This window comes from Stigmatopora nigra, chromosome 13 (assembly GCF_051989575.1).
Source record: "Stigmatopora nigra isolate UIUO_SnigA chromosome 13, RoL_Snig_1.1, whole genome shotgun sequence".
Lineage (NCBI taxonomy): Eukaryota > Metazoa > Chordata > Actinopteri > Syngnathiformes > Syngnathidae > Stigmatopora > Stigmatopora nigra.
In genome coordinates this window covers 1,271,891-1,287,006 of record NC_135520.1, presented here as the reverse complement: position 1 = coordinate 1,287,006, position 15,116 = coordinate 1,271,891, and the positions used below count along the sequence as shown (strand labels likewise).

Genomic DNA, 15,116 nt, shown 5'->3' with positions numbered 1-15,116 from the left:
AAACATTTAAATGAAATTGAAAAAAAAACAGTGAAACTCGGCTGGCAAAGTCTTGTTAAGACATTTTGGTGGAATTATTTCAGGAATCATTTTGTTCACTAGGTCTTCTGTGGGAAGAAAAAGGGGGCGGTCCTTTTGAACGATTATAAGAGGGCAAAGTGACGCCCCCTAGTGACACCAAAGTTGGACTACATTCAGTGTCACTGCTGCTTATTAATCAAACATTCGCAACAACGATCCAAGATGGCCGGGGTTGGCTTTTGATAGCTCGTTTTAAACCAAATTAAACGTTTTTGGGATGTTTAAAAAACATACAATTTTGTTGACATAAAAATATCAACGTTCAACCACTTTTGTGTATACGAAAAAAAATACCTCACATTTCAGCTAAAAACATAACTTTAAATATTAATAAAAACATCCATTCAAATCGTAACTCATTTTTTCTCCAAAAAACCCCATAAAAAATTATACCTTTAATTATACCCTCTAAATAATACCCTTTATTAATCTATTTACCGTCATTAATTAATCTCTACTTTATCTACCAACACTAAAACACATCCCAAAATAAACCCCTTAGAAAAGCCACCAAAAACCAACCCTGGCATCTTCAAAACATCCGAACTTGAGGTCACAAGAATCTAAAATCTAAAAAAACAACAAAAAAAAGATATAAATAAGGATCAAAGCAGTACAATCACCTGACGGGGTGAGTGGAGGATTGGTCGCCACGGCAACAAGCTTGACCACCACCGATTAAACCGCGAAAAACTCATAAAAGTTCTTTTGCTCCTTCATTCAAGCACACGATATTTACAAAATGTACGCGCCAATAGGAAGCGGAATGTACATCATATTTACACACACACACAACAATCACGCCATAAGGAGGTTTAATTTATGCAAATTAGATGCGGGGAAACGCCCACAGTGACTCAATTTTCTCTACTTTAAAGTTAATTCATAACAATACGTCAATACTTTTCAAATTCTCCAATCCGAGCAGATAAAAATTAGAAATTAAATTTAACTAAAAAAAAAAGGGCCGTGATTGGCTGGTTCTGAGATAGGCTCCGGCACCCCCGCCCCCTTTTTGTGAGGTTAAGCGGTACAAAAAAAATGATTGCATGAATAAAAAAGATTGAAAAAAATATATCACTCATCAAGAATTAAAAAAAAATACAATTTAAAAACAAAAATGAATGTTTAAGTTTCCAAAGTGTACGTTTACTAAACGCGTTTTTATCGTTTTAGCGTCCTTTTTTGGCCCAATCACGATGAGGAACGCCAGAGCTGCTAGCCTACTATAGAATAAGACTCCCTTTTCTATTGGTGGATGGCTTGCCGAAGCCGTCCAATAGCTAACGAGCCGCCCTCCGGGCCCGCGTTGGAGCCTTGATGGCGACCTTGAGAGCGCCAGGTGAGCCGTGCTAATTGGCTGTCAAAAGTCTGCAGGTGAAACTCCCCCAACGTCGCCGGGAGGGAAGGATTCGCTCAAAAAAAACGCTGCAAAATAATCAAAGGAATCTTGGGAAAGCTGTCCGAGGCAGTTACGTTGTTGTTGGCCTGCTTTAAAGGGAAAGACAACAGAGTTTTTTGTGGAAATATGGGGTGAAAAATACTAAATTTCATTTTTTGGGGTATGTGAAATCATTGGCTTGAATATAAGACGTGTTTTTGCAGTAAAATATGACTGGAAAAGTGCAGGTCGTCTTATGTTCGGGTCTAGATCTGGATGAAAAGCAATGTTTTGAAACCAAAATACATCAGGTTCAAGGAGCAAAAAAAAAAAATAATATATCTAAAAACTTTTTTAGCACTCCTAAGATTACTTCAATCTCCAAAAATGACGCAAAAAGCAATATTTTTTTAGCCATTTTGAACCCAAACAACTTCAAAAAAAATCTAAAATACCACAAAATTGCTGTCTTTCCCTTTAAAAAAAAAATATTTTTTTAAATAAAATGAGCAAAGTTGGTCCTAAATTTCAGCAAAAAATTTGCAGCCAAAAAAAAAAATAGATGAAACCTCCACCTTCTAAACTGCCTCTTTTAAAAATGCACTTTGGGCGCTAACAGATACCGAGGAGGGGGGGGGGCGGGGCGCTAGTGAGGATGGCCGTCCCCCCCGGTCGTCATAGCAACAGCCTTCCTTTCCAGTCCCTTGGAAATGCCAAAGTGGGTTCTTCCGTGGCTACCAGCGGCGGACAATCTGGCTCATGTAGTCCTCGGTGGGAAGGCGACCGCCCCCCGCCGCCTCCTCGGTGCGTCCGCCGTCCTCCTCGTCGTCGTCTCTCTCTTCGGGCCGGTCGGGGGGGCGGCGCCGGGCGGGAGGCCACGGGCCGGAACCGGCGCCCTGCCGCGTGTGGTTCTTGAGGCGGAGCAGGCGGCGTTCTTGCTGCCTGGTGAACTGGTAGCGTTGTTGGAAAAGATCCCGTGCGTAATCGTACAACTCCATGTCCAGCTCGTTAAGTTCCTCGATGCGTTGAACCTGGCCACACCCACAAAAAAATACATTAGAATTATTATTATTGTTATTTAGAACATGAATGATAGTATATTAAGAGTTGAGTCTAGACTAAAGACCAATTTATCGCTCATATACGTCTATATACACAAATGAATATGCATGGATGTACTTTATCACTTTGCAATTTCAGTGTATTGCAGTTTTTGTATTAAATATTAAAAATTTTAATTAAAAATGTCAAAATTCACACTGAAAGGGATAAAAATGGTGGAAATCGGGGTGAATTTGTGCTGAAAAATAAGTTGTATTTCAATGTAGAACAAGGGTGTCAAAGCGGCGGCCCGGGGGCCAAATCTGGCCCGCCACATCATTTTGTGCGGCCCGAAAAAGTAGATCATGAGTAACGACGTTATTTATTTTAAGATCAAATGAAAATGACTAGTATATGTATATTTAATTTCCTGATTTTCTGCCTTTTAGATCAATAATTGTCATTTTTATTCATTTTTTAAAGTAAACTAAATAATAGGAAATCATTGATTATTAAAAAGACCAATCAAATATCCACTGTGTCGATGTCTGGCATTTTTTGGATACTAAAAATACAACAAAATATTTGGAAAAAAACGTATACTACAAAACGAGCCATATCATCAATGGCAGACAACAAGTTTCGAGTTTCTATTAATGATGAACATAAAAAGCCTAAAGCTAAAAAAAAAAAAGAAAAATTCAACCACAGCAAAGGTTTTGATTCCTATTAAAAATCATTACATTCTCACTGAATAATGCATGAATCACCAAAAGGAGAAGAAAAAAATGAAATCATAAATATGCAAGGGGTGGATATCTTTGAAGGTTTGGTGCCGATCCAAACGAGGACACTTTGACCTTGGCTACCGGGCTACTTTAGAAATACTACGTAGAAACGTAGTCAAGAATCAGAATCACTTTTTTTTAAATAATCGCGTTTTTCCAAAAGCCTCGACATACGAGCAATTTGAGATACGAGTAAACACGTCAAGGAATTGAACCCCGGTACCTACCGTAGCATTGTCCAAGTCCACTCCGGCGGCGCGCGTGCTGTTGTACTGCATGAAGGGTCGGATGAATCGCAGCCTGAAGGTGCGCTCGAACAGGAACTGTGTTTTCCTCTGGTACTCGGTCAGGCCGAAGAAGGCCATGTCGCGTAGGTTCTTCTTGGCCGACTCCAAGAGGAGCTGAGCCCGCTTCTTCTCGGGAACCGTCGACATGTTGTAGCAGCCCACCAGACTCAGGTCGGCTAGCATGCGCACCTGCGGAACAAGTTGAAAAATACTACTTCAACTTGAAAAATATTAAAAGGAATGTGGAGACAAAACATTACAAAAACTGTTGACAAATATTAAAAAGAAAAAAAATACTGCAAAGTGTATATATATACTATATACGAAAGTATATATATATATTTTTTGTATGCATGTATATACATGTATGTATTTATATGAGTATATACATGTGTATATACATCTGTGTATATTAGTGTGTGTATATTAGTGTGTATATATATTAGTGTGTTTATTAGTGTGTATATATATATATATATATATATATATATATATATATATATATATATATATATATATATATATATATATATATATATATATATATATATATATATATATATATATATATATATATATATATATATTAGTATGTGTATATTAGTATTGTGTGTACATGTACACACTAATATACATGTACATGTATATGTACATGTACACACATACTAATATACACACTAATATACATGTACATTTACATGTACACACATACTAATATACATGTACATGTACACGTACACAGATTAATATACATGTACATGTACACAAATACTAATGTACATGTACATGTACACAAATACTAATATACATGTACATGTACACACATACTAATATACATGTACATGTACACGTACACAAATACTAATATACATGTACATGTACACACATACTAATATACATGTACATGTACACATACACAAATACTAATATACATGTACATGTACACGTACACAAATACTAATATACATGTACATGTACACACATACTAATATACATGTACATGTACACGTACACAGATTAATATACATGTACATGTACACAAATAGTAATATACATGTACATGTACACACACTAATATGCATGTACATGTACACACACTAATATACATGTACATGTACACATAAACAGACTAATATACATGTACATGTACACAAATACTAATATACATGTACATGTACACACATACTGATATACATGTACATGTACATGTACATAGACTAATATAAATGTACATGTACACACATACTAATATACATGTACACGTACATAGACTAATATAAATGTACATGTACACACATACTAATATACATTTACATGTACATAGTAAGGGATGAAGTACATGTGAAATGGTTGTCACCTGTCTGTTGTTGGCCAGGTTGTATGGACAGTCCATGAACTGCTCCAAAGTGCAGCCCGACCAGTCGGAACCATCGTAGCAAGACGGCAGCTCCTCGGGCGTGGGCGTGCGTCCGTCACACATGTGCAGCGAGGTCTTCCACGTGGCCCCGCGCTGGACGTGACGCCACTCGCTCAGGTAACGCGACACCGGGTCCCTCAGCAGAGTGATGTAGTAGAACTTCCTGCTGGAAAAATCACAAAAGGGGACATAGGTGACCAACTGAGGACCACCAAAAAAGTGCGGTTGTTTTTTGTGTGCTGTAAATGTGTAAATTGTGTTTTTTTGCCATTTTGATGTCTTCTTCTTGCTTTTTGTGTACATTATTTATTGCTTTTGAATATCAAGCTGCCTTGGCGACATGTTTGATGTGGGATTTTCACAGAGTGTTTTGTTGTGTGTGGGTGTTTGTTTGGTTTATGTTTTGACTTTGTGGTAAAATGACGAGCTTGCTGAAAAGAGACATTCGGACCAGAGCGAAGGAAGACCTTTCCAAGCCTTCCAACTCCGCCTAATTACTGCAGTCTCAATCAATCAACACGTCCTCATTAAACACGCATTTGTGTGTGTGTGTGTGATGGTATGGATTCCTCCTTGAACGCAAAAACACGTGTTCTCCGACAGAGAAAATGAAAGTAGCCGACGTGTACGCACTGCTAAAAGTGCAAAGCCAAATAACCAATGAGAATATTTCAATTTATTTTATTCCCTTTTTTAAAAAAAGGGAAAATGTCCATCCGTAATATTACACTTCTATAATAGCACATACACATCTATTCCATATAATTCAATTCAATGGATCTAATATGATATCACTTGGATATTTACCATTAAAAATCATATTAAATTAATTTCTGATTGTACTCTTAGCAGTTTTTTTGCCTATATTTCAGATTTTTTTCAACAAAACACCTCTAAAAGATGACCATGTCAATCAATATAAACATTTAATGGGATCATCCAATCGACAAAAATGATGATTTCGACCCACTTCAGATGTCCAATCTAGTCGAACTGAGAGGTATAGCAGCGATTGCCTATCGCTGTCAATGACAGCCAATGAAATAGCTTCATCCACAGACTACTTAAAAGAACAAAATACTGGTTTCCACCCAAAAATAAGCCACGCCTCCAACTATTTTTGCACATTTCAGCACATTTTTTTGAACATTTTTGCTTCCATCCCACAAACCAAGCCCCCTCCTAACGTAAAAAAACAAAAGAACTCCAAAAAATAAGAGTGACGAGTCAGCCTTAAATCCAATGGCATCTGGGAAATCCTGGGCAAAGACCCAAAGATGGACCGACCCAATAGGGCCAAATCCAGAGCCCAAATGCCATCCATCTTGCCCTTCTATCTAACAAATAACCCCCCCAAAAAGCGCTGAGTTGAAAAAAGGCGCCATCAAAACGGTAGCTGGACGCATTTTCGACATTCCTCTGATGACATTATCACCGTTCCTAACAATCCCCCGAGTAAACCGACCGCACAAACGTGTGTGTGTGTGTGGTGTACGCGCATATGTGCGCATTTATGTGTGTGTGCCCGCGTGTAGGACTAAAGCCATTAAATCAGCGGTGACATTTTCCTTCCTTTCTCAGCCTGCATAACCTGCAGAAACTCGCCCCCATTTGGCGCAGACGAAGAGGAGGAAGGTTAACGGGAGGGGAGTGGGCTACGGTGGGGGTGCCGGATGCGAATTTCAATTAGTTTTTTTTTCCTAATAGCGTGAAAGCGGCCAGGGCCCCCAGCCCCAGCAATTTATCAAAGTTGAGGCTGCGGCTAAAACCAACGCGGGACTCCACGAATTAAGGACTGTAAATAAATACAGTAATACCTTGACATAAGAGTGTATTGACATATGAGAAATTTGAGATATGAGGAAAAAAATTTAGGCCTGAGATAAGAGATAAATTTGACATACGAGCAAAAGTATGATCCTCAGAGTACGCATTAAGCTCGTATTTCGAGGTATTACTGCAAAACACATGCCCTATGTGGCTTTTGTTCGGGTACTCCAGTTTCCTCCCACATTTTTGCTAATTGTGTCCTGACATAAGAGAGAAATTTGACATACAAGTGTACATATGATCCCCGAGTATGCATTAAGCTCGTATCTCGTGGTTTTTCTACAAAACACACTGTGTGGCTTTTGTCCGGGTGCTCCGGTTTCCTCTCACATTTTTGCTAATTTTGTCCTGAGATAAGAGAAAAAAAATTTGACATAAGAGCAAAAGTATAATCTTTCGATCCCAAAACGCATTAAGCTCGTATCTCAAAATACTACTGCAAAACACACACTTTTTAGACCGCAAATATTTTTCCCCGCCAGCTTTTATTTCGAGGAAATCCACATTGTACGCCGTCGTCTTGTCAAAAGAACTCTCGTTGAAAAAACACTTTGAGGAGGAGGAGGGTAAAGAGGTTTTCCCGAGAATCACCAATGATTACTGTTAAAACCGCCAACACTCTTTAACCTCTCTCTCCTCGTGGTTTTAAGTCTCTCTTAATCACAACCTCTCCCCACCACTAATGTTACTTGCTGTGTGTCCATGTGGATTACACAAACTTGTCCTTGGAGGCTGTGGTGAAATCCTCCAACCACGCAAAGCTAGCGCTAAAACCGGAGTGACGGCTTGGACCAATAAAGATGGGAAAATGCTGCATTTATGTCAAGACCATCAAAAAGGAAAGTGGTAATACATTTTGTGCACCTACATTCAAAAGATTGCACTCCAACCAAAGCTATTCATACTTCAGTTTGACTTCTATAGCAGTACCTCTACTTACAAATGTTTCTACCAGTACCTCTACTAACAATTTGTTTTTGCAGTACCTCTACTTACACATTTTTCTACCAGTACCTCTACATACAAATTTTACAGCAATTCTCTATTATTTGGACAATTAAAACTCTTTTTGTACGATTATTTCATTCCGATAGTAGACACTGCCCCTAGTGGCCAACAAAATACTGCGACTTACCTTATTTATTTTTTTATACCCCAAATTCATGGTTGTATTATTGTTCCTAAACTACAAACTCATCATATATAATTAGCGAAATGTTTATACTGGAATGTTCAAGTTTAACACAACCCGATTAGTAGACACTGCCCCTAGTGGCCAACAAAATACTGCAACTTACCTTTATTTATTTTTTATACCCCCATTTAATGTTTGTAGTATTGTTCCTACACTATAATCTCATCATATATAATTAGCAAAACGTTTATACTGAAATGTTAAAGTTTAACGCAACCCGATTAGTAGACACTGCCCCTAGTGGCCAATAAAATACTGCGACTTACCTTCTTTTGTTTTTTACCCCCATTTCATGTTTATATGATTGCTCCAAGACTATAAACTCATCATATACAATTAGCGAAACATTTATGCTGGAATGTTCAAGTTTAACACAACCCGATTAGTAGACACTGCCCCTAGTGGCCAACAAAATACTGCGACTTACGTTATTTATTTAATAATACCCCAAATTCATGTTTGTATTATTGTTCCTACACTATAATCTCATCATATATAATTAGCAAAACGTTTTAAGTTTAACACAACCCGATTAGTAGACACTGCCCCTAGTGGCCAATAAAATACGGCGACTTACTTTTTTTTTTAAACCCCCATTTCATGTTCATATTATTCTTCCTACACTATAAACTCATCATATACTCGAGTATTCAACTTAAAGACAACCACAATGGACACCCCAACAACAAAAAACAACGAAATTGGTTGCTTATCCGACATGAAGCAATACGATATTATTTTTAAATCAGCATAATAATCCAACTCAAGAGATTTTTCTTTTCAGATTGCTCGCCCGGTAAAAACGGTGCTTGACAACAGTAATAAAAGCAGAAGAGCGCTAACGATACAAAAAAAGAGTGAAAAAAAAAACCACCATGGTCTGCCTGCCATCCAATAACGAGCTACCTAGAGTGAACAAAAGAGGCCTCAGACAAGCTCCGGGGTCATCTTTTCTTTCCGTCTTGTCTATCCGCTTCCGAGCCGATCGATGGCAGCCTCCGGGCTCAGACAACTTGCTCCTTTTACACTTTTTTCTCTCCTCTTTTAAACACACCGACGAGCGTGAAAAGAGAGCGAGAAAAGAACAAAAGAAAAAGAAAGAAAGGCCGATCTTTTTACAGTACAGATGTTCTCATTTTCTTTTCTTTACAAAAGGACGGAAAAAACTACGATTGTCAGAGAAAATCAGAAGAAACCTTGAAAAGGTAAATGCCTGGGAGATAAAGTATTATAGCTGACACATATATTTTACCAAAAATGTCCAATCACGAGTCTAAAAAGGATTCCTTAAAAAATAAAGACCCGTAATGGCAGCTTATGCCATTCATGTTGCATTGTGAAAAGAAGCTTATTAAAGGCTTATTTTTAAAAAATCATGACTTCTGAAATGTATATTTACTTAGAAAAATAGGAGAATTGATTTTAAGAGAAGCAGAAAGGAAAATTATGCACAATAATTGGTTTTAAAAGAAGTTAAGATGGTTAAAATAAGCACAAAAAGTTGAAATGTGACTGCACTACCCCCCCTTAACACTAGAGGCAGCCTATTTTTCCAATCGAGTCTAAAATATGGTCTGCTATCACTTTAAAGTCTGTAAGAATTCATTCATTATCTTTACAAGGGTCGCAGGGGGTGCTGGAGCCTATCTCGGCCAACTTTGGGTGGGTAACCCTTAAATGATTGGGCACAAGGAGACGGAAATAATTAATAATTAATCATTTAGATTTGTTCAATCAGCCTATAATTAGATTTTGGGGACATGCGGGGACACTGGAATACCCAGAGAAAAGCCACGTAGGCACTGGGAAAACATGTATGGCTATATGAAGTGAGTATGCTAAGCTAAATGCTAAATATTAATCAAATTGGGCGTGGAAATCTTGTCAAATGTTCGTTTTTTCCTCGAAAAGATCATATAATTGGGTCTTCGTGTGGCTTTTATAGAGGGATATAACTTTTTATTTGTTGCATTATGAGCTATTTTGATGCGTGTTGAAGGTACTGATTGGCTCGACATTAAATAAACAAGAACAAGCTTTTGTTGGGGTTTATCTTTGGTTGCAAGCCAGATGGTGATAAATAATGGCAACTTGATGTGTATTTCTGTGTGTATTTGTGTGTATTTGTGATAGCTAAGCTTGCCTTTGAGAGGTGGCGGACAGCCCAGGCTCATACATAAATTGATTCATTATTTTCTGGCCCGAGCTTGACGAAAAATCCACGAGAACAAATAGCGGGATGCTGACCAACTTTGGAAAGTAACTGTTTTGGATGGACATTGGTCGCTCGATAGGCATTCATCTGGCACTTCAAAGACAAATCTATTCTAATATTACATCCAAAACACGGGAACATCTTCTGTCGTGTACCTCGGCTTGAAAGGCGGAAAAATTTGGTGGCGCTTGGTATTTGATAGCATGAAAATGCGGACTTGAATGTCAATTGCAGGCGCTAAATTTGGATTTGCTGTTCATGGAAAGCCATTTTTAAAGGTAAAAAGTGTATTATTGTTGAAGTATCAGTTGTTGTTTTTGGCTGAGGATAAATGCCATTTTCTTATCTTCTATTTTATACATTTCATTCATAATTTTAAATTTAAAAAGGTATTGTTGTTATGTGTTAAGCAGGAAAGGGACCATTTCAAAATAAAATAAGGGATTATAGACAATGTATTTTAAGTTTTGGGGCTTTTCAGTATTTGGATATTGTTTTCGTATCGTGGAATATATAGTAATTTGCATAGGGTTTAGTAAGGTGAAATTGTCGTATTTAGAGGTATTTGTAAGTAGAGGTATTTGTAAGTAGAGGTATTTGTAAGTAGAAGTGTTTGTAAGTAGAGGTATTTGTAAGTAGAGGTAGTTGTAAGTAGAGGTATTTCTAAGTAGATACATTTGTAAGTAGAATCATTTGTCAGTAGAGGTATTTGTCAGTAGAGGTATTTGTAAGTAGAGGCAGTTGTAAGTAGAGGTATTTGTACGTAGAGGTATTTCTAAGTAGATACATTTGTAAGTAGAATCATTTGTAAGTAGAATCATTTGTAAGTAGAATCATTTGTAAGTAGAATCATTTGTAAGTAGAATCATTTGTAAGTAGAATCATTTGTAAGTAGAATCATTTGTAAGTAGAATCATTTGTCAGTAGAGGTATTTGTAAGTAGAGGCAGTTGTACATAAAGGCATTTGTAAGTAAATGTATTTGTAAGAAAAGGCATTTTTAAGTAGAGACATTTGTAAATAGACGCATTTGTAAGTAGAGGCATTTGTACATAGAGGCCTTTGCAAGTAGAGGTATTTGTAAGAAGATACATTTGTAAGTAGGAGGCGGCATTTGTAAGTAGAGATATTTGTAAGTGGCATTTGTACATAGATGCATTTGTAAGTAGTGGTAATTTGTAAGTAGAGGCAGCAGTACCTAACGTGTAACGTCTCAATCCCGATCCCTTTCCCGATAGCTAGGTCATAGCCATCATCATCAGACAACGCAATGACTACACGAGCCCACCCGGGACCACCACTAAGACTGCACCTGCACAATATGACCTCATCTTCCTGGCGATGAAATCACTCACTGCCACGCCCTCCCGGCCTTCAACGGGAGGGGCGCACAAAAAATAAAGCTCCAAATGATCTCATTTTCTGGCTTTTCAAATACTTTCTTTCCTTCAATAGTTCATTTTTTTGCAAATATATTCAAGCGTTGAAAAAATGCCATTGAATCAATCAACCAATGTGAGAGCAAATCATTCTGGTGATATATTGTCATACTTTATATCACAAAAGGCTCCAATTTATACTTTCAAAAGATGTCCGTGTTTAATGAGGCCGAGCTTTGGCCGTCAATGGCAATCAACGAGAAAAGGAGACTTCCAAATTGTCTCTCGTCTCACTAGCGAGCAATTTAGCCAAAGCACACCCTCTGCTTAATTATGTGTGTGACTGTGTGTGTGTGTGGGTATATTTGCGCTTCCACCATTTTTTTCCTAAAGTAGCCAGCCAAGGCAGTAAAAGCAAAAATGTCAGGATAGGGGATGAAAAGAAGGAGCTAATGAACCAGTAAGAACCAAATATTGTGCACCAGGCACGACAGGAGTCCGTTTTTTGGGGGGTGACGGCGACGACAACAACAAGCCTTCTGTGTTACGTGCATGCAAAGGGCGCTGAAAGACACTCATTGTCCTGAAAATCAAAACACGGCCACTTTTTACGACAAGAGGTAGCAGAAAACGCCACGCGGAAAATACCACATCAAGAAAAGGGAACGTTTTTGGGACGTTACCTTTTTACAGGTTTGTGGATTCAGTATATAGACTCACACACACCTATACTGCATTGGCCCAAATATAAGACAATGTACTCTTATTCCAAGACTGAAATTTAAAAAAACAACAACTTTTTGGACACTAAATTCAATTTCTATACAGAAAATGAATACAGTATATCTGAAACAAGTGATTATATATATACACATATATAAATACATACACATGCACACATGTATACATATATGTATATATATATACACATGTACATATATATATATACATATGTATATATATGTATACATATTTTCATATTTACATATGTATATATATATGTATACATATTTTCATATATACATATGTACGTATACACATGTACACATACATATATATGTTCAGACATATGTACATGTATATACACATGTACATATATACATATGTACATATATATATACACACATGTACAAATATACAGATATATACATGTACAATTATGTACATATGTACATATATACATTTATATACATATACATTTATATGTACACATATGTACATATGTACATATATACATTTATATACATATACATTTATATGTACACATATGTACATATGTACATATATACATTTATATACATATACATTTATATGTACACATATATACATATACATGTATGTATATATGTACACATATATACATACATATACATGTATGTATATATGTACACATATATACATATACATGTGTGTATATATGTATATACATATACGCATACATATACATATATATACACACATATACACACACACCTGAAAGCTAGTGAAAGCATTCCCAGTCAATTAAACAATCCCGCCGGTGAAAAACTACTAGAAGCCTACTTTGCGACGCCCTCGTTTAACAGTTGCCATCCGGGTGACCGTCGCAATCAAGGTAATAACGTTAATTTTGCGCAAAAGTCGTCCCTCCCACGCTCGCCACAAACAAACAAACGGCCGCTCACGCGTACTCGCCTTGGCAATTGGCAGCTGCTAACCTCGGGATTAAGTCCAGCGTGACGGACACGATTTGGTGGCGCATCTGCGACGGAGCAGAACAAACACACGCGGCGGAAACACCACCGGCGCCGAGCTGCGGCATTTTGTCGCTGGCTCGTGAAAAGGCGGCCAAAAAAGAAAAAAAAAGGAATTAAGTGAGCAAAAAGAAGAAAAAAAGTAGCAGATCCAAGGCACCATCTGCCAGGTGCACATTGCCGACTATCGCTTCCGGATTTAAAAGCCCACTTTGAATTCTACAGACCTGAAAATGTGTTAAAAAATGAAGAAAAAAAATCATGTAACCACCTGGGGGGAAGAACGCAGTTGCTTAGGTGGTCTCGCACTTTCGATTCCGACAAGAAAGGGATTAATATAAAAAAAAAAGTCTGATGCAATGTTTCCCTTTTTACGAGTATTAAGGGCAAACAAAGAAAAAATGGGACTCGCAGATTAAAGTGGTAGCATTAGCGCCAGAATAAAGTCGCGGTATTAGCGTGAGAATAAAGTCGTAGCATTTAGCATGAGAATAAAGTCGTAGTATTAGTACAAGACGAAAGTCGTAGCATAAAGTGTTAGCACCAAGGGGGAAAGAAAAAAGATGTCATATTATGAGATTAGAGCCGCAATGTAGCATGATGTAATATGTACGGCTAATGTAGCGTAACCGCTGCGTGCTTAGCGTAGCGCTTTGCTGATTCTGGTAATCTTAATAATGGGAGGCTGTTTTATGAATATATTGTGATAAATAGATGGGTTTGTATTGTACTTTGTTATAGCTAACAGCTAAGGTAAGAGCGTTTAGCTAGGTAGCTAAATTGTTAGCAGTACATCGCTTTTTCTCCTTCTAATACTTCTAAATGTAATGTAATAAATAAATAAAAATAAAAGAATAAAAATATATAATATATTATAATATATTATAAATAAATAAAAGATATATAACATATTATAACCTATAATAAATAAATAAATAAAATATTATAAAAAATAAATAAAACTAGTACAATTTTATTGGAATACTAACACTGACACTTTCTTCCTTGTACAAATACAAAATATTTTTCCACATACCGGGACAACTTTAATCTCGTAATACTACATCTTTTTATCTCATATTAATACTCTGATTTTATTACCGTACTAACGCCGCGACTATATTCCTCGTACTAATCCATTGACTATGACTTTACGCTCATACTACAACTTATAACTCATAATACTACAATTCCAACCATGTAATACTACAACACACAACTCCAACCTCACACTAATACATGACATTTTACTCTTTAATACCAGAACCATATTCTCCTACTAAATCTTTATCCTCATACTTCAATTTCATGTTTTGTCCTCACTATGTCACTAGGCCCCGCCCCCTTCCCTCTTAAACCACTACATATGAGGGCGATAAGAATTGAAAAGCCTTCTCCGTTTTGCCGCACCACTTCAAAACCATTTTTTTGGAAGGGGGCGGAGTCAAATCCATGTCAGGGAGGGGGTGGACTCATTGATATGACACTTTGATTTTCTCCAGCAGCTTAAGAGAGGGCATCCCTCCATTATATTGCGGGTGACATCTGGCCTCCACCCAGCATCGGCGCCCAGCTTTACATCTGCGTTTGCCTTTAAGAACACGCGTTCCGCTCTTTGTGTGCGTGCCCGGACCGCTAGCGTCTCCCGCCAATCGCTAATCCCGGATGACACGCGGGGAAGATCGGAGAGCGGCGGCAGCTGTCGGACAAACTACGAAACTCTCGGAAATGTCTAGCCTTACCGACATTCTACTTGGGGATTGACGGGGG

At 37.6% G+C, this 15,116-nt stretch overlaps 1 protein-coding gene across 3 annotated transcripts in view; it reads right to left on the bottom strand.

Annotated features, from left to right (window-relative positions):
• Positions 1-1,920: 1,920 nt before the first annotated feature.
• The window catches only part of hs6st1a (heparan sulfate 6-O-sulfotransferase 1a), a 35,407-nt gene continuing 22,211 nt past the window's right edge, over positions 1,921-15,116 (bottom strand). For 2 of the 3 annotated variants that reach the window (XM_077731625.1, XM_077731624.1), the window contains 3 exons: positions 4,936-5,161; positions 3,519-3,767; positions 1,921-2,493 (listed from right to left, as the gene is read on the bottom strand). In XM_077731625.1, coding sequence (XP_077587751.1) covers positions 2,197-2,493; positions 3,519-3,767; positions 4,936-5,161 — 772 coding nt within the window. In that variant the 3' untranslated portion in view covers positions 1,921-2,196. The remainder of the gene's footprint in view (positions 2,494-3,518; positions 3,768-4,935; positions 5,162-15,116) is intronic. The other variant, XM_077731626.1, reaches the window with a different exon arrangement.